The sequence below is a fragment of the Excalfactoria chinensis genome, chromosome 8 (genome assembly GCF_039878825.1).
Source record: "Excalfactoria chinensis isolate bCotChi1 chromosome 8, bCotChi1.hap2, whole genome shotgun sequence".
In the NCBI taxonomy this organism is placed as follows: domain Eukaryota; kingdom Metazoa; phylum Chordata; class Aves; order Galliformes; family Phasianidae; genus Excalfactoria; species Excalfactoria chinensis.
Window position 1 is genome coordinate 7330629 of NC_092832.1, and position 25874 is coordinate 7356502.

The 25874-nt window shown below is 39.4% G+C and overlaps 2 protein-coding genes across 3 annotated transcripts in view; both read left to right on the forward strand.

Moving 5' to 3' along the window:
* The first annotated feature begins 3377 nt into the window (after positions 1 to 3377).
* Positions 3378 to 25718, forward strand: ZBTB41 (zinc finger and BTB domain containing 41). 2 transcript variants are annotated; one of them, XM_072343543.1, is made up of 12 exons: positions 3378 to 3404; positions 6170 to 6234; positions 9292 to 10527; positions 11536 to 11743; positions 12421 to 12490; positions 14115 to 14262; positions 14914 to 15043; positions 16873 to 16968; positions 17516 to 17622; positions 19043 to 19148; positions 19847 to 19935; positions 20597 to 25718. In XM_072343543.1, the coding sequence occupies exons 3-12, from the start codon at positions 9408 to 9410 to the stop codon at positions 21238 to 21240; spliced, it is 2718 nt and encodes a 905-aa protein (XP_072199644.1). In that variant the 5' UTR covers positions 3378 to 3404; positions 6170 to 6234; positions 9292 to 9407; the 3' UTR covers positions 21241 to 25718. The 2 variants fall into 2 exon arrangements, with proteins under 2 accessions (XP_072199644.1, XP_072199643.1); XM_072343542.1 differs by lacking the exons at positions 3378 to 3404; positions 6170 to 6234 and adding an exon at positions 8522 to 8650.
* Positions 25103 to 25874, forward strand: part of ASPM (assembly factor for spindle microtubules) — a 29216-nt gene continuing 28444 nt past the window's right edge. Inside the window, exon 1 of the mRNA XM_072343360.1 lies at positions 25103 to 25154. Within this exon, the coding sequence (XP_072199461.1) occupies positions 25103 to 25154 (52 nt within the window). The remainder of the gene's footprint in view (positions 25155 to 25874) is intronic.

Here is a 25874-nt window from a genome sequence, read left to right on the forward strand (position 1 = left end):
TTTGAGGCTTGTATGAGAAAAATGAGCAGAATCTGATCTGTAGGACTATAGCTCTGTCTAAGGTACGTTATGACAGATTAATTTTAAGCCACACATTTTTAAGAGAAAAGAAGTAGCATTATATATGGAGCCTGTTAGAACAACGGATCTGACCAGGCCATCTTCCTGTTCATGGTATTGGTACCACCTTTAATAAGCAAAGCTTACATTATGTTTAGATTGCTGTTCTTAAGTTCAAAGTTTACTGTCTTTAAGATACATTAGGAAATTTCTTTGGCCACAGATGCTTTTCCACAGATAAGTTATTTCTAATTACATTTAACTCAGGTTAGTCTGTGAATATTATCTTTGAGCTTCATTTTCTTTGTTATTAGCATGTACCATTATTCTTTATCCCCTTTGCATTATTCTTTACCCCCCTCTGCTCTTCCTTGGCCTGAGCAGAACACATCCAACCAGACTACCCAGACAGAGCATAGGCTTTCTGTTTCAGCAATCTGCAGATTATAAATGGTTTGCTGAAACTAAAGGGTTGTATTTTACATTGCAAAATTATTTTGCAATCTCTGCCTTGCCTTTTGCTTCCTTAAGCACAATATCCATTTTGATGTTATGAGCACTTTATTGCTCTTCTGTTTTCCACAAAGCCATTTTCCAGCAAAGTAATCTGGGATTTCTACCTTTTATCTTAGAACATGAATGAACCAGAGATTACAGAATTGTCAAGCCAATTCACTCAGATAAATCTTGTTTGGGATGTGACAGAAATGGTGGGAGCAATGATCCCGCTACTGCTCTAACACTGTATTCAACCACAGAACTACAAGCTGTGGTTGCTGGCAGCCGGTACATGTCTGGGTCAGCCACTAGTCCAGGTACTGCTGTTCAAATCAAGGGACTTTAAGCTGCTTTGTTTGGGTTGGTTTGTTTGTTTACATACCGAACCCCTCCTGAGTATTTTACACTAAGCCAAAACAAACAGTTCTGTAAAGGACTGCAAGATCCCCCTGGGACTTGCAGAGCTGTGTAGCGTGTGATTCGCTTACCACCATCTTTGATGAAATTTACCAAATAACATCTATTTATTGTATAGTGTGTGGCTGATGCCACCAGGGAAGCAGTTCCACTGGCAGCTGAATGCAAGGTCAGGCCTTGTCAATGCAGATGAAAATCTGCAATTAGTATTCTGTGTCTTACTGCTAATGGACCATCTAATCAGAAAGTTCGTCAGTCAATCTTCCTGTGAGCCCCAAGGTTACAAGAGTATGTAAAATGAAGCAAATGGTGTTTTTACAACAGCACTGATCTGTTAAGTGCTAAACAGGCTGCAAATTTATATCTTACCTCTGTGCTTTTCACTCTAGCAGAATAGATATGTTGACTTCTGCGATTTGCAGGCACTGCAATTGGCAATGGAAGTGCAGAACTCAGTACTCATCAAACAGAAACAGTTCTAACAGGAAAATAGGGAAGATTCTTAATTACTCCCAATCTCTAATGTCAGTTTTTCCCTTTTTTTTTTCCATTCAGTTATTGTATTGCCTCTTTGCAACAGGGCTTTGAAAAACACCTGACGATTTGAGGCTCTTTAATTTACAGGTTACCAGTTGAAGGATGTGACTTCCAGAAAGTGCAAAGCAAAACTTCCCTGCAGGCATCTCTGAAGTGTCTCAGCATGGGTCTTGGCAAGTATTAAATTCCTCTTGAAAATCTTGGCCTCTGTGCTAAAGCATTGGATAATATTGTAGTAACAGTAGGTAGTAGTAAGTGCCCCAAAGGGATATCAAGTTCCTAGTAAGTATTGGTTAAGACAGCATTCATCTTAATGACAATGCACTTCTCATAGGCTGCACTTCTGTACCAAACTACATTCTGAAAGACTGTCAGTTTGGATTATATTGTTCACAAGGTAAAAACGAAATGTTCTGGCTTCTAAACTTGTGTTGATTTAGAATATTTCACACCTATTTCATTCACTAAGAGTGACATTGACTTCAGTGACGAGGACATACATATAGGTGATATGATGTCACCCTGTTCCTATGCCAGTCAAAGGAAAACATCCACTGGATGTAAATGGCACAGCTGGACCTCTGAGTATTGTGTTGGATGTGATGGGGCAAAGAGTGTTACAAGTTTTAAGTATATAAGCTATATATATATAATATATATATAAGTATATAAATTACAACTTATCTATGTTTTGGTAGTATCCAGAGCCCCCCTTACATCACCAGGCAGTTTGCTGCTAACTTCAGTCCCTTAACTGCATCTTAAATTTCCTGGGGAGAAGGGAGGATATGCCAATAACTTTGCACATGCTGAACTTTATCTTGTTTTAGGTATCAAGATTTCTTTTGGTTTAAAAAAAAACAAAAACAAAAAGGTATTTTTATTAGTAACTTCCTCCAATACAGCTGTTTTGTTACAATACTATGGTTTTTTGTGCACCAATAGCTGCTGAGCGATTTCTTTTTGTCTTAGCATCCATGACTTTAGCAGCTATGTTCACCAAACACTGCTCTGTGGAACTCAGTCTTCTCCCCACAGGACTTTTGAAGACTTTTGCCTCAGGTCCTCAGCTAACCTCCAGGAACAATTCACATGTTTAAAGAATGGTAGGTGCTGAGCTCTTCTGAAGATGTTGTCCTGAATGTTGCTCAAGAGTAGAAATGAACTGTAGTCTAGAGACACAGACTGTATAGCTCTCTTCTTAAATAGGATTAATCAGAATGAGTGAAGCAGTCTGTGGCAGAATCTGACCACTGAAGAAGGAGTCAAATGAGTCATGTGAACCCTGACCAATGCCATTCAAGTCAGACTTCAGTACTAATTTAAGGTGAGAAATCAGTATCTCAAAGTACATTATGACTCTGAATTTCATTTTGATATGATCATCACAGCTGGCTAACTCATTAAGATATGGAATTAACTTTCTGAGGGCCATGCATGCAGAACTTAATGTACACGTTGTTTATTAGTAGCTGTGGAGACCAGTAGTCTGATAGACTGCACCATTTGTGACCGATTAACATGGTTCTGTAACAGATTCTGTAACGATCTGGCATTTGTTTAGGACCACATCCTGCTAGATTTCAGAAGTCCCGCTGGTTCTGAAAGTAGCTGTTGCACTTGTAAGTCAAAATGGGATAGAATTAAAACTTTTGTACCTGGACAAAATTGGTGCAGATCTCACAGGTTCTCTACTGATGGGAAGTAAAATATGTCCACCCACATTTCTGCACAAAAGTAAGAACAATTAGTTTGGTCTGCATGCTACTGTAAATGGGAATTGTTTTCCAAAACCTGAGCAAGAGTATGAACACAGATGGTCATCTCTCTCAACAGTACAGTCTTCGAAGCAGAGCTGATGAGTGATTTTTGGAGCCTTTTAGATGGGAGAGGTGGGTTTTGTTTGTTTGTTTTAATGGTCTTCTATTTAAATTTGCCTGGAAAAATACTTTGGCTCTTTTTTTTTTCCCCCAATGCGCAAGTAAAATAAGTTAAGATTCCTCCAATCAAACCTTTCAACTAATCCAAACCACTTCTAATGGGAAATATTTTCAGGATTAATTCTGTATTTCCAGTTCTTTTTAGTTAAAATATTTTTCTTCTATACTGCTTGCTTGCACAATGCATATGTTAACTACTCATTTTTTGACTGAAAGCAGGTTTGCCTTGCTTTGGGCCCTCACTTATACCACAGTGATGCTTCAGTAACAAATGCAATGCATTCATCATGTGATTTTTTAAAATATATATATATATATATTTAAATCATAATGAGCAAGGTAATACAAGACATAAGCTTTCTAGCAGCAACCTTTCATCCTGACTGTAAGTGCACTGGGAGTGCATCATAGCTTATGTAAGTTGGGCTCGGGTGAATGAACAACACTCATATAACCCTAAAACATTCTTCGGTTTTTAGAACTGGATGTCTCTTGGGAGGAAAAAAATGTGTTGTAAATTATACATACCCTCAGCTTTATGATTCAATATAAAGAACATCGAAAAATTATATGGATCATGATTATGGAGGGTACAGAATAGCACTGTAATCTCTTTCTACACCTTGAAACACCTTGCTTCTATAACAGAGATGGATCTGGATTGCCTGACAACTGTAACCATGTGAGGGCTCAACACAAAGGAAACAAGAAGGGCTCTGAAATGCCCCAGTGAGCACTGAGCCGATAGGCCTGTCTGGCTGCATTTTACTTCTAGCTGTCCTTGTAATTACATATTGGACATTATCAGGGGACACAAAGGCTTAAATGCTGTTGGTAATTTGTCAGGTTCGTGTGCTACGCTTCTAACAAAATACCACTGCCGTCCTTCTCGTTATTTTGCCCCAGATTCTGTTTTCTGCCAGGCAATGCAAGTGTGGTGCAACTGTGTGACTGAATGGTCCAAATACCACAAAGCATCTGTCACATCCAGACCACGCAGCCACAAGTTGTCTCTTACTGCACAACAGGTGCTGTGTTACTTGTATAGCAAAGGTCCTTTTGGAGCTTGTAAAGGAATTCTGTTCTGATATCATGGAGAGGCATGTCAAAGAGCTGCTTTGTGGAAAGAAGGATTACTATTTTATATGTAACTCAGCAAGTAGTTTGTGTCCAGGCATAAGTAAACTGCATGTGTTCCTACACACCCTGAACAAGCTATGCTGGATAACAGACATGGGGCGTTAAGCTGACATGAAACTTAGCATTTTCATAGATGGACTGCTTAAAGCATTAAAGACAGGGTTAATTTAATCTTATTCTAAACTTGGTTATTCAAAACGAACTAGTTCTGTATCCTTTCCTTTTGCTGTCACAAGCAATGCACTCCTGAGACCCCTGGTGGGCCACGACTCAGTAGTAACCTGAACAAGAACTGGCCTTGGCACACTCAGTGCCTCATTTGTTCAGCTCTGCTGAATCCTTACGGTAAAATATTTAATCCCTCGGTGCATCAGTCTAATTCTATGTTAAATATGCCCTCATGTTCTGAAGTAACATAAGAGTTGGAAACTCCACATATCTTTGCAAGTGTACTAGATAAAAGGCCTAGGATCCTAAGTGTAAATCAGTACAAGGTCTTTACATGAGGCTTTTCATGGCAAAATTCCTATACTTCATGTTCTCTGTAAACCTCAAGAGCTAGTCTGACCTTCAGGTTTCCACAATAAGAGAGAATATATATTGAAAGATAACCAATTTTTAAAGAAAAACAACTGCTTTTCTTAGGTGAAAAACAAAGTCTATGGACAGCATAGAGAGACAGAGACCAGAAAGGCTCTGACTCTTACTCTATGGCCCTACAAACACCACCACCACAAATGCTCCAATTACCCAGCACTTTCTCCTACCCAGTGATTTAATTGGGCCTGTCAACTAGGGATAATTGGTTTCTGGCTGACTGAAAAAAGTGACAGTGACAACAGCTCTCTGCTTCCCTTCATTATTGAAATTCTTGCACTGTATCAGGGCCTCAGCACACAAGGCACTCCTGTAGCACTCACAGGTCCTTCGTTGTGCAGGACAACAGAAACACAGCAATGTAAGACATGCAGAAAATATTTCAAGCTGTTTACCACATAGTTTTTCATGATGCAAGAAATTTTGAGCCAAGGTTATTTCTGTAGAGTGAAGCCTGGTATTGCTTGTTTTACTGGAAATTTGATAGTACTGTTGCAGCTGTGACAGTCCAAGGCTATAAACAAAGCAAGGTTTATAGGGAGAGGCAATACCTTCCATTAATCCAGCTGATAAGACCAGAAAAATAAAGATAATTTGGGGCATGTTAACTCTTCCTGAGGTCATATACCCAAAGCTGGTCTGGTTTTACTTCAGATGGTCACATATGCTATCTGAACTACTAAGAATTGTTACATTTCCCCCTGGTTCTTGCCTTGATCATAGGAAAATAAGTCTTTGATGCTAGCGATGTATCTTCACAGAAGCTTTAATTTGTTCTTTTGAAAGCATGGGTTAAAACATCAATTGACATAAATCCTTGCTGCTTTGCACAGCTTCAGAATGGGGAGCACAGCTTTAAATCACAGCGATTTTGTAGCAATGCTTGATTTTTTTACATCAGCAGAGGGTAATACCAGGTATTTCTTCTGCTGTGATTTTCTCTCATTCAGCTTTTCTCCAACTCTTCTCCCTTCCTGTAGGCTGTCAGGCACCAGAGGAGCTGGTGGAACAGGAAAAGACGGCAGTGCCACAAGCGCATACACAAGTGAGTTCTCTCTATCTTAAGGCTTCTATGGCTGGTGTATTTTCAAAGTGCAAATGGAATGCAACACATCCGTAAATCTTCCTGTAGACTTTGAATCCATTGGTTGCTTAATTTTCCAGCGGGCTGACTTTAGGTTTTCTCAGTTTCATAGTTCCTCGTGCAAATCTTAAATGCAAACAGCAGTGGAGCTATGATGACAATGAGTCCTAGTCATGCATTGATGTATACAACTACTATTCTTCCAAAGCAGAGCTCTAGACCGAAACTGAGAACAAGCCTATTGCTGAGAAACATTTCAGTACAGACTTTAAGCTTCTGCCTTATTCTGCCTGTTCCTTCTCCATAATAGTTTTACCTAAGGTCTGTGCTGGATCAGAGTTCCAGGAGGAAACCTGCTAGGTGGGGTCTAGAATATCTTTCTGCCATGTCCATTGACCCCTCAGAAAAAAAAGAAAGAAAAAGACAGCAAAAGCCAAGACTGTTGCTATTAAATCCATACTCTTGATAACACACTTGAGAGTGAAGTCTCCCTCCTCAGCAGAATCTGGAGAAGGTCCAAGCAGTTGTACTGTTCTGCCCTTCTCTGATTCGGCTCCTTGGATGGAGTGAGGCAGGCTGATAGAGTAGAAAGCAAATCTGACCTCCTTCTCTACACATTATAGTTGTTGCTCTTTGAAGGGGAGATGAGGAGAAGCCTGATCAACTGGATTTGCACGCCAAACACCTCTAACAGTATGTATGACAAGCCTCCAGTTGATCAGTGCCCCACAGAGACCTGAATTGAGAGATCAGGGTGGTCATTTCATGGCCTACTTGAAAGAATGTCTTGGCAACTGTTCCAGCTTTATTCAGCACTATTGGCTAGAAAAAATGTTGGAGTCTCTAGACAGTCTTATAAGCCTTTCACTTCAAGATTAATTTGAAACACTTGTGTGTATGTGGTGGCTGTCAATAAAATACAAAAAAAAATCAGAGTAGAGGAAATATAGGTTTTGTGGGTTTCCCGTAGCCCACACATTACTGATGAAAGGAAGGGAGAGAAGACATCTGGGATACAAAAAGTGTGACTGACAGTCTGGGTCATGTTTCAGCAGTGTCATAGAAAGTGAACCCACAGCAAAGTAGGTCTAAAATTCCTAGTGAAACAGGCACTTGCCTTCGCTAAACGTCACAGCCAAAGTGAAGGCGGCAGTTTAGAATGTTTATGCTGCTAGATTTATAACTGCAGCAGACAGCTGTTATAGAATATGTTGGAGATAAATAGGAATTACTTAGCTAGATCTTAAAGCTCGCAGCTGCATGCTTAAAATCAGAGATGATTGTCTTTATGCTTGTTTAAACTGTACTTGATTCAAGTCTCTGTCATAGTCTTGTACGTTAGAAATGAAGATTCTCAGCTGAAGAACAGGTAGTTCAAGGTGAAATTTCATCTTCTAACATCAAACTCTCTTGCACAAAGCTACCAATATTGTAAGAATATTTGTGATTAAAATACTATTTTCTTGGAAAAATCTAGGCATGTATTTGCAAATCACAGCCTCACAGACATGAGCAAGTGCATTTTCTTTGACGCTGTTTTTTTTTTTCTTTAACATAAAAGCCAGCCTTTTCGTCTGTGTGAATATTATGTTGCATAGCAAGAAGATTCAGCACGAATAGGTATTGGAATAAAAAGGGTTCATACAGTCACACTTTGCCTGTACCGTTTTAGCTATAGAGGAATTCCTATTAGGACCCTAGCGGGTGTTGAGCAACGACAGCCACGGGGTGACGAATACTTGGAGAATTTCCGCTATTTTTATGGGAAGAAAACAAGCAGCTCTTGCGTGGCACCCACGGCTGATGTGCAGCTGCTGCGGAGCGGGACAGCTGCCGGGCCGCAGGTTCGGATCCCGCGCCCCCGCCTCCCTCACGGTTAGCGGCGCTGCCCGCTGCTTGTGGTCCGGGAGAGCCGCGAAGGAGCGCCGAGGGCGTAGGAAGCGCTGTAGCCGTTAAATGACGTGACAGAGAAAAGCTATTTGTAGCGTGGAAGAATCAAGCTGCGCCGGGCAGCTGTCGGGGCGGAATGCCGGAGTAGGATGTCGGGGCAGAATGCCGCTCGCTTTTTCTCGGTATTTGAACGCCGGGCCTCCGCTGTTGGCGCAGCTGTTTGAAATGTCACCGCTCCCGCAGCTGCCCTCCGAGCCGGCACAGCCAGCTCCGCGCACCGCAGCCCGGCCGGCGGGGGGCGCCGCGCAGTAGCTGGCATCGGCGCATGCTCGGGAGCGACGGCGTCGCTGCCTCCTGCCCGCTGGCGCAGGGAGCGCGGCTGCGCGCTGCGCCGGGACCCGGAAGCGGTGGAAGCGGTGGCGGGGCTGTGCGGGAGCAGCGGCGTTCAGCGGCCGAGCGGGGACACGGAGCGCCCGGCGCCGCGCCGGTGTGTAAGGCCGCGTAACGCGGGAGGGACGCGCCCGAGGGCGAGGGAGGGCGCGGCCATTTTGTGTCTCGCTCGGCGGGGTGGGCGCAAGCCGGTGACGGGGGCGGGCCCGAGGCGCCCTCTTCGCTCCAGAACGCGGTGCCGTAAGGGCTCCGTCGCCGTCCTTCGGGCGACGACCCTCGGAGCGGCTCGGGGCTCCGCGGTGGGTTTGCCGGAGGGGAACAAAGGCGGCGGGCCGGGCGGGGCCGAGTAAGGCGGGGAGCGGCCTGGCGTTGGCGGTGACAGGCGCGGGGACAGGGCCGCGCCCGGCGGGAGAGCGGTGGGGGCTGACCTCCGTGCGGGGCTGTAATAAGAATAGCGCGCTCGGTGCAGTAAGAATAGCTTGCTGCCGTCGCGCAGTATTTCATGGGCTATATGTGTCTGCGAGGGCAGCAGAGCTGGCCGCGTCGTCTCGTACTTCTAATAATAGGCTGCAGCGGCGCGCTCGGAGCAGTGCGGTGTGGCGGCCTGGAATGGGACGGGGCTGTCCGAGTGCCGTAAGCGCTTCAAGTGCTTTTAGAGCTGAGTGCAATGCGGAAAGCGTGGATCCGAGGAGAGTTCTGGCAGAGCTAAGTGCTGTTGTTGTCGTAATTCTTTTGCAGATTATGAAATTGCTGTTAGGTATTTTCTCAAGGAGGTCTGGGGCGGAAGCAAGTCTCCACAGGAATTCTTCGTCAGTCACCTATGAAGCTCCTGGTTTTAAAGTTGTGCTTCTGCAATGAAGAAAAGGAGACGGCTCGCAGCAAATGTAAACGAAAAGGTTCACCTTGGCCATGAGAAAGTTGCTTCGGATCAGATTCTTGTAGTAGACTGTGCCCAGGAAATTGTCTCCAAGTCTGCAGAAATAGCTCCCGCAGATCAGCTTGAATCTGCCCCAGAGCTTTCACCCTCGTCGGAACAAAGGAAGCTCCTAAGCTCCTTACAGTACAACAAAAATCTGCTGAAGTACCTGAATGACGATAGGCAGAAGCGTCCCTCATTTTGTGATTTACTCATAATCGTAGAAGGAAAAGAATTTAGTGCTCACAAAGTCGTTGTGGCTGTTGGGAGTAGTTATTTTCACGCCTGTTTAAGCAAAAATCCGAGCACTGACGTCGTCACGTTAGATCATGTAACTCATTCTGTCTTTCAGCATTTGTTGGAGTTTCTGTACACCTCCGAGTTCTTCGTGTATAAAAATGAAATTCCGCTGGTGCTGGAAGCGGCGAAGTTTTTAGATATTATAGATGCAGTGAAGTTACTGAACAATGAAAGTGTTTCTAGCATACAGTCCGATGTGGTGACTGACACGCCAACGCCAGTAGAAACGCTAACTGAGCTGACTGGTAAACTGTTGAATAGTCATCAGTGCACTTTCTGTGGCCGAAGTTTCTGTTACAAAAAGTCTTTAGAGAATCACTTGGCTAAAGCCCACAGGTCCCTTTCACTGGAGAGAAAACATGGGCTAAAAATGGTTGAGAAAGCAGGCTTCTCCACTCGACGGTCCACAAGAAACCGTAAGTGTCCGGTTAAATTTGATGATAGTGATAGCGAAAGTGATGATGCGTCTGACAGCAATCTGGAAAAAGTCAGCTCTGACAAGGAAACATCCGATAGAAGTGAGTTTGAAGACAGCGGAAGTGAATGCAATGCTGATGAAGAAGGACAGGAGGAAGAAATGTCGGGGGAGGATTCAGACACCGAAGAGCCAAGCGAAAAAGAACACGATACTGAGGAGGGTTCCGAGGTGGCTGATTCGGTGGGAAGTATTCCTGAAGGCTTAGCTCCGGTCATCATTCAAAGCAGTAACAAAAAACTGCTGCAGTGTCCCAAGTGTGACAAGAAGTTTGATCGGATAGGTAAGAAAGAGCAAGTTGGGTAGCGCTCTTCCTTTATTCCATGCTGTGGTGACAATTGTGTGGGAGATAAAGGGAGCCGTTTCACAGAGGGTGAAGATCAGAATGTCTAGGTGACACCCTTTAGGTCACAGTAAGTGGGATAGAAACCATTCCTCATAGCATTGGGACGTTTTTCTTATAGTAGCTGCATTGTTTCTTTCATCGTTTTGGGAGTTTATACAACAAGAGGTTTATGGTGTGTGTTAGTTCCTATGTAGAGCAGTGTGTTTAGCTTGCTCTTGTTCAAAAAGTTGTTTAACACGACTTTTAGAACTCCTTTGTTTTCCTTATCTGTTTTGTTTTTTAATTGACTATAACATAAAAAATATACTTGTGAATTATTCTGACTTTCCTCTACAACTTGTCATTTTAAAAGTACTTTGGTTAGTTGAGCTTACAGTCTTATCTTTAGTGCTATCCACATTTTGTAGATGGGGATACTGCAAATGAGGTGAAATTAATTTCCCAAATCCCAAGTTACGTAATAATAGCTGTTCTGTATTAGAATGTCAGCTCTTAACCTGTACTTTAAATGCCACCTCTTAAAATTCAAGGAAATAAGGAAAATTATTTAATATGACACCTTTCTTTAAATATTGAAAAGCTATTATGCAGGAATAAATGGCCTGTGAAGTACTCAGTACATCCGGTGCTTGGAGAGCTGAGTAGGCTGTAGGGTAGAACAGATGGGATTCAAAACTCTTGCACGTGTTTAACAGTAATACGGAGCAACTGTATTTTTACTCTCAATTTTACAAATAGCTGTGATGGAAGTGTATGGAGGAACCTTGCATGAAATGCATAAGTGATCATTGTGCATCTTTCAGTGGTGTAAACCAATAGAACTCTGTAGACGTGTGTGGAAGGTACCTAGACCTTGGCTGAATTATTTTAGAATTGAGAAACCTCAAACGTCTCCTGTAGGCATTGTATTCATGCTAATAAATATTTGTTTCTGCTGTTATGTAGGCAAATATGAGAGCCATACGCGTGTGCACACGGGTGAGAAGCCTTTTGAGTGTGATATATGTCATCAGCGCTATTCAACAAAGTCCAACCTGACGGTGCACAGAAAGAAGCACTCGAGTGATACAGACTTTCATAAAAAGGAACACAAATGTCCCTACTGCAATAAGCTGCATGCAAGCAAGAAGACGTTAGCAAAGCACGTGAAGAGGCAAGTATGAGCTAATTTGACTCATGTTTATCAGGGATTGATTTTTTGGCTCTATTTATATAATTGGTTGTAAGTATCTTTTCAAAGGCCCTGGGGATTAGCAATGTTAAACTGACTTGCCATGTGGAGTGCACAAGAACTGACTAAATAGCAATTCTGCAGCAGTTGTGTAACTGTTACAGTGCCATAGGTTTTTATATTAGAGTGCTCAGATTAGCTATTAGAGTCAGTCAGAACACAAGTCTTTGTAAGTTTTTAAGTTGAAGGAAGGATGAAAGGCCGTTGGTTTTGTATGTTGATACCATACTGCTGGTGATAATAAATGGATAAACAGTTTCCCTCTGGATTCTTTGAGGTTAATAAATTGTTTGTGACAAGTCTTTGTACGAGGTATTAATATTTATGCATCACTTTTTCTCTTTCTTTGTTGTTATCCATGTAGTGTTGTAATTTAAGCTGTCCTTTGTGTCACCAGTTGTCATACAAAGTTCTAATGGAGTCTGTAGTCAACACTGTTTTCCAGTTACTTCTGTCTTTAGAACTGCTTAATTATGAGTGTCCTGTTCTGCTGTTCGGTCGACTTTTATGGCACACAGAGTATAGAAATTGATATTGAGTGTTTGGGTGATTTTTGTCTTAGAAAGTTAAGAATGCTTTCTGCTGCTGTCCTTCCCCAGGTTTCATCCAGAGAATGTGCAGGAATTTCTTTCTATTAAAAAGACCAAGAGTGAAGGTTGGAAATGCGATGTAAGTAGTACTTCAGTAGTTCTGTTTTTTCTTATCGATACTAAGCTGTTTTGTGACCTGAATGCTGAAGCGAAAATAAGGTATATGTTTCTCTGAATGTTCAACCAGCTTTATAAGTATAAGTTATTTCTTTATGTGAGAATTTAGAGGCTGGATTTTCTTCTCTGTGTTCAGAACTCACCAAGCTGAATTCTAAAATAGTTTGAAGGGCCCTTTTTTTTTCATGTGGTTAGCTATTACTTTTATTGAAGTACATCAATTTGCAGATGATTAAACTTGAGAGTTATGAATACTTAAACAAGGAAGCATTTGTTCATCTGTTAATTACACGCTTCAAGCACTGACCTTAAAGTATATGTTATGGGAAGGCCTTGAAAGTGTACGTTAAGCATGAGATGTTTTCTCATTTAAGTGCACATGCATGTCAACAGAGCTGTAAATTTGTATGACATCTATCTGTAGATTTAGAATCATAGAACACTTTCCATCATTTTCTGTATAAGTCTTGGTGTGGAATTATGTCTACTGTAGAAAGAAAAGTGCAGAATTTCCATTCGTTCTCCATCTGCTGCCAGATAAACTTTTAACGTTTTAAATTTGGTTTTCTGGTTTTAAGGCAATCAGTATGCATTTATTTTTGGTCAAGACAGCTGTTTTGTTTAGCAAACTGCTGTAAGCATCTATACGTCTAATACTAGGTGCTGTAACTTGATATAATTACTAGTCTCGCTTTGTTTATGAACTTTGGCTTAGAAACGTACAGGAGAAAGTTGGAAAATATCAACTGTAGGGATCAGTAGTGTTCATTCTGCAGGTGACTGCAGCATGGTTGGAGGTATTGCATGGCTGCCTGAGGGTGTTCTCTTCCAGATGAAGTTACGTTGTATGAACATACTGCAGATTCCATTTGCTACTAAATAAGAAACATTTTAGGAGCAGGAATTAATCGTACAGCTATGTACAGGGAGATGACTGCCTGACGCTGCTCTGCCCTCATGAGACCCCATCTGGAGTACCATGTCGAGGTCCAGGGCCTCCAGTACAGCAAAGATGTGGAGATGTTGGAGATTGTTCAGAGGAGGGCCATGGAGATGATCAGAGGGCTGAAGCACCTCTCCTGCAAAGACAGGCTGAGGGTGCTGGGTTTGTTCAGCCCGGAGAAGAGAATGCTGTGAGGAGGTCTCGTTGCTGCCTTCCAGTATTTACAAGGGGATCATAAAAACGAGGGAAATCAACTTTTTACAAGGGTAGAAGGTGATAGGAGAAGGCACACAGAGGTGTGTGTTTTACTGTCTGAAAACAAACCAAAACTGTTTGCTTTATTTATTTATTTATTTATTTTTTTAGTTAGGTTGATTTCTTTTCAGGAAGAGAGTCTGCTAAACATCAGAGTTGGTAGAAAGAGGGGAGAATGGAGTGTGTGGCTGTTTACAAGATGCAAGTATGTTAGTTTGATTTCATTTGATCTATGTCCTAGTTTGCATAGCATAATAGATTGGGATTTATGTAGACCCAGGTTTTTCTCTGCAGAGAGCAGGTGGAGTAAAATGTTCAAGTTGATAATTAAGGTAAAAAAATCTGATGATAGCAGAAGTATTTTTGACAATATATATTATCGTTTTAGATTTGCAAGAAGTCCTTCACTCGCAGACCTCATTTAGAAGAGCATATGATCCTTCACTCTCAGGATAAACCATTTAAGTGTACCTACTGCGAAGAGCACTTTAAATCCCGATTTGCAAGACTGAAACATCAAGAAAAATTCCATCTCGGTATAGAAACCTCCTTCTGACATGTAAACAATAGATTTAAAGTAAAACTTCCTCCACCATTGTATGTCCTGATTGGTTTGGTTTCTAACTCATCCACCCCCCCTTTTTCTTTTCCCCTGTATTCCTTCTCTTTTGGATTTTATTTTTTCATCTTTCTGTTCAGCTGTCCTTTTGAGACATTATATCATATCTATGTCATATCTATTTGGGGGAGAAGTAAGTTTACTTTTGTGTTTTAAAAGTGTTCTGTGTGTGTTGGTTCTCAGCTGTTGATTCAGATTCTCCCTGAAGTTCTCCAGGGACCTTCTTCTTACTGCCATATATTTACACCAGTTATGAAGTAGGGAATAGATTGGTGATAGCAATGGGAATTTAGGTTTTGAAACAGATAAAGTGGCTTGAATATTTTGACTAATAATTCTAATTTTTGCTTTACAGTCATGATACTTGCCAAAATAGCCGGTATTAGGAACAAAGGGGAAGTTCAAGGAAGTTTAATTAAACAATACTGGCTGTACTAAACATCAGTCATTTATTAGAAGAATTTTTTTCTTTGTTTTGTAAATTGATCAGGGTTTTAATAAGTCACTAATGTGTGTATCTTGTTTGGTTTAACTGATAATAATACGATGTGTGTATGTTTACCTGCAGGGCCTTTTCCCTGTGACATTTGTGGGCGACAGTTTAATGATACAGGAAATCTGAAACGCCACATAGAATGTACCCATGGAGGAAAGAGAAAATGGACTTGTTTCATCTGTGGGAAATCTGTTAGGGAACGGTAAGGAAGTGCATAACTGTTTGAACTTCAGCATCACAGAAACACTTAGCATAACTTCTAGCTTTGACTTTCTAATGTGAAGGAAACCACGTCAGGGGGCTAGTATGTAAAAACTTAGTGTAAGAGGCACAGGTAACACATAATTTACTGGTGACCAGTAACAACTGTGCATAATGTAATTATGAAGCAGAGTATTACTAGAGATGTCTTGCCTCTCACCAACATCAGTTAGGGATCCTGCATTTGCCAGAACGTCTTTGTTTGGGAAAGAGTTTTCTGTCTTGGTAAATGCACTGATGAAGAGAGGAAGATGATGAACACCGGTGAGAGTGGCTGAGAAGGAATTGGACTTCTGCAAACAGTTTAATGGAGTAATAAACTGTAAAGCCTTTGCTGCTGTTTCTCTGAATGGAGAAGAATGTTGTTAATTTGGCCGTTAGAAAAATTGAAGTTCCAAATGTTGACTAATAAATGCATTTTTTGTTCCTATGTATGAGTAGCAGATAGTAGCAAATACCATAAACTTCTAAATGCAGAGCAGTCCCTCAGTGCCTCGTTTCCACTAGGAAACTGTTGAAATTAAACGCACATTTCTATTCCAGGCATGAATTCTTTATGAATTCAAAAATGTAAGTCTTCATTAGTTGTTATCAGTGCTTCAGTGCAGGTATTAATCAGTGCAGTGTTCTGTGAAAGGAAATCATCTTCAAAGGTTTCCAAATAGTGACTGACTTGGGTTCTGAAAGCAGTCAGCTAATTTTTTTTTTTTTTATTTGAATATAACAAGCTTTGTGTCAATGGAAAAGATTTTAGTGAATTTTTCATTGGGAATATCTACTGAAAAGGTCTGGGTTGGTCTTTATTGGATCCTGTTTTCTTGATTTCTTTTCTTATCTCAATGTCTGATAAAGTTGCCTGGAGTAATTACAAGATGATTTGTCCCTGACAGATCACTGTGATGGTGTGTTATCTAGCAGTTTAATCAGTAGGGTGTATGTTAAAACATTGTAATGTGGTAATGAAAGAGTGAACAAACAGTAAAAGACAGTCTTACAATTCTATGAAGTTCAGTTTGAACTGCGAGAGTTTGTTTTTAAAAAACAAGTCAATCTATATTTATACATTTCACGTTTCATTTAAGTTATGCAATGCAGTTAATATGGAAAAATTACTGCTTTAATTAGATATAACTACTTTTGTGTAAAATCTAGAATATTCTTCACTAATAGCATTTTTAACAGGAACTGGTAATAGATTGAAGAATTTTCTTTCTTATTTGGTTCATACACATACCAGTTCTGTATACACTGATTTTTATTTTCCAATTCCTTTGCTTAAGAAGGATTACTACCGGCATGCACTTTGAGTTTTTGCATTTTGCAAAGGCAATAGTAAAAAAAAAAAAAACAACTTGCAAATGTACATACTTATCTACATAGACAAAGCAGCTCTATACATTTAAACAAGCTCTGTGAAGAATTAAGTTAATAGACTTCCATGATCTACCTGTCCTTCCGTTTTGATAAAAAAGCTTAGAGAAACATAGTGACGTATTACATACAAGACACTGTCAAAATTGATGTTTTCTTCAAAGAATGTTGTCCAGGCGTATGTTGGGATGATGTTTTGTTTCTTTGATGATACTGTGTCCACACTCAGCTGTTTGGGTTACTACCTTTGGATATATGCATGTGTGTTTGCATACATTGAGACAGTTATTTGGATATGTCGTGATCTATCAGAATTTAACTGAGGGAATGATGATGTATTTTACTTCGAAGTGGCAGTGACATTGCTTAAAATTGAATTCTACTGCCTTTTTAAAATAGAACGACTTTGAAAGAGCATCTGAGAATCCACAGTGGAGAGAAGCCTCATCTTTGCAGTATTTGTGGGCAGAGTTTTCGTCACGGAAGCTCTTACAGGTACAGGTTTTTATTAGATACAGTGCTGAAGAGTCTCATTTGGTGATTTATTCACCTTGTCAGCGTTATACTTTATACTGTGTTTTGATGTATACTAACTGAGAGTGTTAGCAGATGCTTTAATCATGCTTAAAATTTGAATGTTTTAATGCTATGTGAGAAATCATTCATTTTTTAAAATTATTTTTAATAATAGCGGTTTCAGCACAGAATCCCGTGTGAATTTTGCATTGAAGTTGAGTTTTGTGCACTGGGGAAAACACTTGAATCTGTGTTAATCAGATAGAAATTAAGTGGAGGACTACAAGATTTTGGATGTGAGAGTTGAGCTCTGTCCTCTGTTGCTTTTTCATAGTCATTAAGAATATTTCAACTGTTACTTCCTGATATTTGCGAGAAGCTTTAAGAAAAGGAATTTGCTGATAATTCTGCATTGAAGTAGCAGTACAGATTATACTAACAAAGCTGTGTTTGGTGGCCATATGACTATAAATTTGCTAATATTGAACAGGGACGCGAAAGTAAATTTGTCTCCATTGTAATACAGGCTTCATCTAAGAGTGCACCATGATGACAAGAGATATGAATGTGAAGAATGTGGGAAAACATTTATTCGGCATGACCATCTGACAAAGCACAAGAAAATACACTCAGGTAGGCATGTTCTTTGAAGATCGTCTCAGAAACAGCTATTTTCAAATAAACATACTACGGGTTTTCCTTGCTGTATATCTGTGTGATGGTTTTGACCAAGTACTCTAAAGGTCTGCTTCAGTAGGGCTAAGCTTACATGTTCTCAGAGTTTATATGCTGAATGTTTCCTCCATGTTAACCTAGAAAGCCAAGGGACAGTCAAAAACATGTAACAGCGAATTGCTTTAAACTACAATATTAAGAAAAAGCAAAAGTGTAAAAGGAGGATTTTTTTAATGAGTTCAGATTTCTTTTTTTTAATAGCAATTTTGTGAAACTTTAATACCACAACAAAGAAGAAGCTGTCACAGTCTCTATCGTAGTTTGTTCACTGATCACTTTAATGTGAAAACATCAAAGAGGTGTTTCTGAAGTTCTCTGTCGTGGAGAACAAGGAATAAAGGAAAGTGGTGGTGAGAACAGCCAGATAGAGATTATCTAGGAAGGAAGAAATAAAAATAAAAGCATCTCCTAATTGCACTGAATGTGGAAAGGTTACAAAAGGTATATGTAGAGAAAAGGTTTACTAGGGACTTCCTTAAAATAGAGTCCGAAGGGAACATGGCCTTCTACTGGGCAAAATGCTTCAGAGGCAGCATGAAAATATGAAAGTGATCAGAGTCCAAGCTTCCTGAGCCTTTACCTTGAAGGACAGCTTCTTTTTTAGTGTTCCGAATCATAATGTCTGCTATAAAATAAAGAAATCTTCTTTGAAAACTCGAGTACAGAAAAAAAAAAAAATCCTCTTTTCTACTCTATTTGCTTTTTCCCCCTCTAGAAAGTTACATTCTTTGACTGTCCACACTCCTACTTACATGAGAAGAAACATTCTGCCACTATTTGGAAGATCTCAAGATGACTAAAAAGAATCAAGATTCTTTTAAGCAGCAGAATAAAAGAAAAAGGTAACTATGTAAATCAGGATCATAAGATAAATGCTGGGAAGCAATTCTAAGTTGTAAAAATCAGCAGCTGAAATTAAATGGTATGTTTAAATAAGCTTCTCTTTTATGTTCAGTAATTCAGAGGCTATACTACGTTTCCAGTTGTAAAGAAGAGAGTAGATTGCTAGCCATTCGTTTGTACCTCTTGTACAGTGAGGGTCTGAATTGTGCCTTAACCCATGAAAAGGAATTTGTATGTAGGAATGAGGATAAGGTCAGCTATACTCATGAACAAGAAATGGTAAAAACCTTTGCTCTGATAGAAATACCCTACTTGTTGAACTTTGTTCTTTGATAACAGGTAATCCTTTGGTATGAAAATCGAGGAATGGAAGAGCTTGATGTGGATCTAGTCTTATTTGTTATGATTATGACTCTTGGACAGTTAGTAAGTTCCAGAAGCTTTAACCAAAATGTATTGAATTTTGCCTTTAAAGGTGAAAAAGCACATCAGTGTGAAGAATGTGGAAAATGTTTCGGCCGTAGAGATCACCTCACTGTTCATTATAAAAGTGTTCATCTAGGAGAAAAGGTTTGGCAGAAGTAAGTGTTGGCAATTTTAATAACTGCATGAACACATCTGTAACGTAACTGGTTTTGTTAAGACTTGCATGTTCACGGAGAACTGTAGTTATCTATGTTATGCCCATTACCTTTGTCCTTTGAGTTCCAAAAATGAGCTTTTCAGAGATGTTCAAATAAACTGAAATTATTTGTTTTTCAAATAATGTATTTCAACTGTTTTTACTCAACATTGTGCGGAAGCCATTATTAACTTGTCTATGTTGGAAGCACAGTGATTTGTCCTTTCCCTTTAAGCTTTGCTTTTGCTGGGAGTTTTTTGGTCTTTTTTTGCTTTTCTTGGTAGCCTGTAGTCTAAACCTTTCCTAATAATTGATTTATGGCGTAATTGTACTGGAATGAGAGCTTTGAGTGGGTATTAGTCAAAAATGTTACTGAATGGCATATTTGGGAAAAAGAAAAAAAGTTTTAGTAGTCTTTGCTCCTTGAATGCTAGTTGTCAATCCCAGCTGAGAATATGAGTTATAGTTTGGAAGAAGTAATTGGCTTTATTGCTAAGCAGGTGATGGAAAATATGGCTATAAGTGAGGAATTTTGGAAACCTGGATTTTCTTCTATTTTGCAGTTAAAGACTTCAGAAGGGATTGTGCACATAGTTCTTTCCAAAACAACTAAGAGATATTAGATATCTAATGTAAAATACATTTTTTTCTTTAAAGATATAAAGCAACGTTTCACCAATGTGAAGTCTGTAAGAAGGTTTTTAAAGGAAAATCAAGTTTGGAAATGCATTTTAGGACACATTCAGGTAAAAACAAAAATACGTAAGAACTTACTTTTGTATTTCAAAAATGATGGTATTACTGAATTTATTATAATTGTTAAGGAGTAGGAGTAGCAGGATGCTGCCAGACTTATTCCTCATCATGTATGTTGGATCTTTCTGAATACTGCTTTCTGAATGTGTGTAATTTGAAATGTTGGGAATCCTCAGCATAGGTTTGTGGTATGTCTCCACATCCAGACTGCTTAATCGGTTTAGGGGTACAGAGAATGCTGTATTACAACTGGTAATCCGAATGAGGATTTGAAACTCATTTGGAAGGGTTTGTGTCTTCAAAGAAAGTCATCGTCCTTTCAAAATGCAAAGTATAAACTAAGCTTATTCAATAATGGTGCTACAACTGTTGAAAGAGAGGTGTTTTGTTTTGTTTCTTTTTTAGTTTGCTTTATATTCAGACTGTTTTTGTGACAGAAATCCCAAATTCTGGGAGAAGGGTTTGCCATTATAATTTCTAAACTTTCAGAGACTCCCTTGATTCCTGAATTGTTGCTGAGTGCATGCTCTTTGTTTGCAGTACTCTAATTTTATGCTGGGTTCCTATGCTATGCACAGTTCGTCTATTTAAGCATAAGGTAGAGTTACTCAGAATCGATTGCCTTTATGTCTTTTCTTTACTTCTTTATAGGTGAGAAACCATACAAATGTCAAATCTGTAATCAGTCTTTTAGAATTAAGAAGACATTAACAAAGCACATGGTTATTCATTCAGATGCTCGACCGTTTAATTGCCAACACTGCAATGCAACGTTTAAACGAAAAGACAAGCTGAAATACCATATTGATCATGTTCACGGAACAAAGGCTGCAGAGGAGGCACTGACATCTTCTTCGGAGGAAAAACTAGTCTCCTTACCAGTACCATACACTTCCGATGACAAAGTTTATCAAACTGAGGCTAAGCAGTACGTGGAACAGTCCAAAGCATATCAGTCGGAAGCCAAGAGTTTGTTGCAGAATGTATCTACAGAAGTGTGTGTGCCGGTGACTCTGGTACCGGTTCAGATGCCTGATCCTCAAGCTGATCTAGTACAGCATACTACTCAGTCACATGGCATTCTTCCTCCGCAGCATGAGCAAGCGGATTATCAACGTGCGGCAGATCTGTCGTTTCTAGAGAAATATACTCTTACTCCACAGCCTGCAAATATTGTTCATCCTGTAAGACCTGAGCAAATGTTGGATCCTAGAGACCAGTCATATCTTGGAACTTTACTGGGGCTGGATACGGCTCCTACTGTACAGAACATTTCAAACGATGAACATTCGTGATCAGAGCATAACATTCCACCTAATGTACAAAGCCATTAGCCAACAGGAAGAGGCTGATATGGCAATTAAGATTTATATTTTATATTTTATTTGGACTCATGAGTCTTCTGCATAGTTTTTGGAAAAACAGGTTTGTTTACATGATATTTGAACATTTAGGCACACTGATGTACACAGAGAGTGTTTCTTGTGATTTTAAGAGTTTATAAAATATTATAGATGGTCTTTTAAAAAATTATGCTCTGAAATATCTTTTAAGGGTAGTTGCCGAGATAATGTAATTATGTATCTGCCTATTAATTTAATATTTTTTTTGCCTTTCAGCATCTCACCGAGTTAAAGTTATAAGTGTAATAGAAAGCATACTGGAAGAAAAAGGACTGTATCGAATTCATTAGGAATGGTAAGCGTAGGCAGTAATACAAAACACAAACTTCAAATTATGTTTCACGTGTAAATTAAAATTGAATCCTCAGGCATCTTTGGAGAGGTTTTAAATTTCTAAAGACTCTGGAGCCAGGGTGATGGAGGGAGCTAGATAATTCTCAAAAGGGATTTAGATATTTCACGAACGCAAGACAGGGAACTGTAAAGAACACCAGAAGTATAATTATGCTACCTGCATTTGGTCTCTTACTTTTTCCTTGATCTTAATATTGAAATATGTGTGAAGATTTAGACAGTACTGTTGTCTAATTTTCTGCTGTTAGCCCTATACAATTTTAGTTTGCTTTTTTTAGTCATGTTTGTTTCCTAAAGTGTGCCCCACACTCTTAAATTTGAAAGCAATGTCATGTAGCCTATAGAGCGTCATAAAGAATTGGCGTGGTTTAACCTTGTTAGAGCGTCAGTTGTACCAGGACCCCCCTTAGCATGTTCACTTTCCAATTACCTGTGATGAGGAAATTCGAAGGCAGGTATTTGCAGGACAGCACTCAGCTGGTTTTGGTAGAAAAGAAATAATCACTGTCTTGTGCTGTTTATAACGCAAAGTCAAGCTCTAGAGAGTATCCGTGTCTTCGGTTATTTTTAGCTTTTTCTTTAGTGGAAGTAAGGTTTAAAAAAGCGTAACTATTTTGGACTATAAAGTCTAGCGTGATTTACCATGAAATCTAGTATAATTTAAGGACTTTAAGCTTTCTATTTGAAGCCTAATTTAAGTTTTTCTTCTTTGTTTGTACTGTGGTAATTATGCCAAAGAAGATATCCGATATCATTTTATAACCTTTGTTATTGCTCACAAGAATTACAGCCTAAGGCAAAATTTTCCCCAGTCTCCCCAGTAATCTACTATTATTAAATTATTATATTAAAGTATCTTTAAGGTGGGAAGCTGGATCTATATGTATTATTGTAACTGTTGGATTTTTCCAGTGACCTAAACACAACTAATCTGTGTTGAGAAGCTCTTTTATCATCCCTGTTCTGTAAACTGTAAACACTGAACCTTTCAAATCCCATTTAAATTCTTTGGTGTGAGATCTTGGGGTTTTTTTAGTTCCCATTTACTTCAGTGTCGAGCAGTTTGCAGGAGAGGGGCCAGAGCTGCCTGAATGTTCATACTTTGAAGCTTGTGCCCTATTGGATTCTTAACACACCAAAGATTTCTGTTAGCTGTTAAGTAGTGGCAGAGTTGTAGTATTTTAAGTGTTTCTGATATTTAAATAGGACTTAGCCAAAGAAGCACAATAAAAGTCCTAAATTTTAAAGAGTTCAGTTTTTGAAACAGGACTACGTATGTTTAACTGTTCTATGTTTGTATCTCTAAAGTAAAATTTAGAGCTGAGCTCTGGGAATGTTCAGACTGACATGCTGTAAATATATCTGGTAAGAAGCTGAATACAAGCAAATATACAGCAATAATGAGGCCTTTGAATGCCGCCTTCTGAAAGGACACTATCAAGTACTAACCTTCCTGCTTTCTAACTCCATCTTTATCTCCTTTTATAAACAAACCATTTGTCGTCTTTACACTCCATGACTTGGAAACTGCTGTTTTATCTGTAGTTTTCAAGTTTACATGTACATGTCATGTTACCATGTGATGTGAAACGTGAGTTCCATCATTTGTAACTGTACGATTAAAAGTAAGCTGACATCAGTGGGGTCAGTGCATTTCTCAGAATAAGGAGCCTAACAGTTGATTATTTCTTGTCCCTTCTGGCCTACAATAGAAGTAGGTATTGTATGATTTCGATGAAACGATGACTTAAAATTAGTTGGTGACTAATTTGTTTTATTTTGAAGTTCAGTTCTTTTGCAAGGCACTGTAGTAATAACACTAGGAGAGAATTTAGAGCACATTTACTTGATAATGTCCTTTTAATTGTTTTTTTGTTTGTTTGTGATTGTGCCTTTTACATGTATTCTGAATAATGGCTCTTTCTATCATCAGTTGATTATTCAGAACGAGTTAAGGTCAATATCTTCAGAAGGGCTTCGTGTTTCTGGATGCCCAACAAGGAACAGACTATAAAAAGGACTTTCAGGAAAAAATGAGCTCTATATTCATTGTTTGGATGACCAGCAATACTAGTCATTCCTGGGAAAAAAAGGTGATATACTAGTTCTTTGATGTTCTTTTGTCTGCAGATAATCAGGCTAGTGAATGTTTTAACCTGCTGGTCAGGCTGATCATTGCCAGTCGACAGCAAAAAATAAATAGGAAAGCATACGTGCTGGATACATAGTTTTTATTTTTCATATCATCAGCTGTAACTCTTACGGCTTTACATCTATTCATGTATAAGCTATGTAAATTTTCATGGACTGGTACTTCATTTGGTGGGTGGAAGTAGCTGATCTCCAGTGGCAGATGGTTCCTTGTGAGAGTTCTGGAGTTGGAAGGACAGAACTCTGAACCTCACAGCTGTATGGGTCAGAACTCCTAAGGTGCCTGGTACCTCCATTTTAAAGGTGTGTGTACTCTTAATCATATCCTAGTAAGATGTAGAGTGTTCTTACAATACAAGCTGTGTTTATCTGGCAGTAATTGACTCAGTTGACTGTTAGTTGCCAAAGAAGGAAGAAGCAGGTCTCTCAAAATGTCTGAAGAGTGACGAGTGGCACATTGCAAGATGTTGGTCTTTTCCACTTGCTGAGCTGTGCAGAGAAGTGTTGGACTCCACATTGGTGTTCCAAACTTCTGTGTAGTTCTGAGAACTTACTGCACTCAGTCTGTGGGTTTTGCTACACAAATTTAGTAACTTCTAGCTGTTGACTGGATTACTGTCCTTTCCTTAAATAGTTTTGTTGTTTGTTTTTTTTTTTTTTCTATTCAGTTTTATTTATTTATATTGGAATTTACTCCTTGAGCACTGACACTTTTCCTGCAGAGGCATGGTTGTCATGGCTTGTTTTTATTCTGAACGTCAGTAATTGTAATGGTGGTGACACACCTCCTGTGAGGCTGTGGTTGACGTACAGTGCTATTTCAGTCCAGATTACTATTCAGGTAGCTATTTTTAAAGATGTGTCTGGCCAAAACGCTGTCACAAAAGATGGACTTGCCGTCATTAAAGAGCTAACCTTATTTTCATAGTAATAAACACAAAAGACGATTCAGAACGCTGAGGAATGACTCTTCAATTAAAAGATGATAATAATTATATCAGTGTAGAAACTCGCACAAAGACTGAATTCTGAGGTTATTGCTGATGATTTGTTTTTTCTTCCCCTCGAAAACAACGGCAAGAAATCTGTTGGTTTTTTTTCCCTGTGTTGAGCACACAACAAGATTCCTCTTTGCACAAAGTACATTTATCATTACGCATTAGTGCACTGTCACCTGTAATCGTTTTATTTAGCTTCATCTCACAGTGATTTGGTTGTTCATCATATGCATCAAAGAAACTTGCAGAACATGGTGCAGGGCAGTCGCTGTGTTAAGCCCATTGCGATCCTCTGCGTAGTTGGTAAGAAATGGTTTGGTATAAAGGGATTTGAAGCATTAAATGACACTCAGTTTTTAATCCTCCCCCAGTTTTGCTTATGTTAAAATGTTAGTCCATTTGTATGGAAACAACAAGGTGAAAGAAACTCAATATTTTGTCACTGGTAAATGGAAAATACTGTGTTTTAAATGTGCTCTGTATAGATTGGTATTTTAGATGGAAGTCTTTCAAGTTGTCTTTTATAGGAGAAAAATTCTTTGCTGTAAGGAGAAGTTAGGAAGTGTACTGTGAACGTAGGGGTACTCAGTCCAACGTGTGATAGCGTTTGTTTTGGGAAAGTAAACTTCTTTTGTCTTAACATTGCTCGCTTCACAGGGCTTCTTGCCGTGGTGCTTGCTCTGTTTTGGTTTCTGCCTTGTCGCTTTGAGCAGTAATAGGAACACACTGTGGAAACACGGCGCTCTGCGTGTCTTTTTACCTTTACAACTCCCGACAGATAAACCAAGATGAGGCAACGTTTTCGTCACTCTCGTGTGTGTGTGTGTGTTACTTTTTATTTGAAAAGATTTTGTAAATTAAATTTATTTAAAAAAAAAAAAAAAAAAAAGCTTTGCCTCGTGATTTTTCAATGTTTTGCTGTTTATTTCTGTCACTGTCTCGCTGTTCATTAACCCTGAGGAGGCTCGTCCCTCGCTCTGCGCTGACCGGCGCTGGCTGCCGTTTAAATCAAACGCCCGGCGC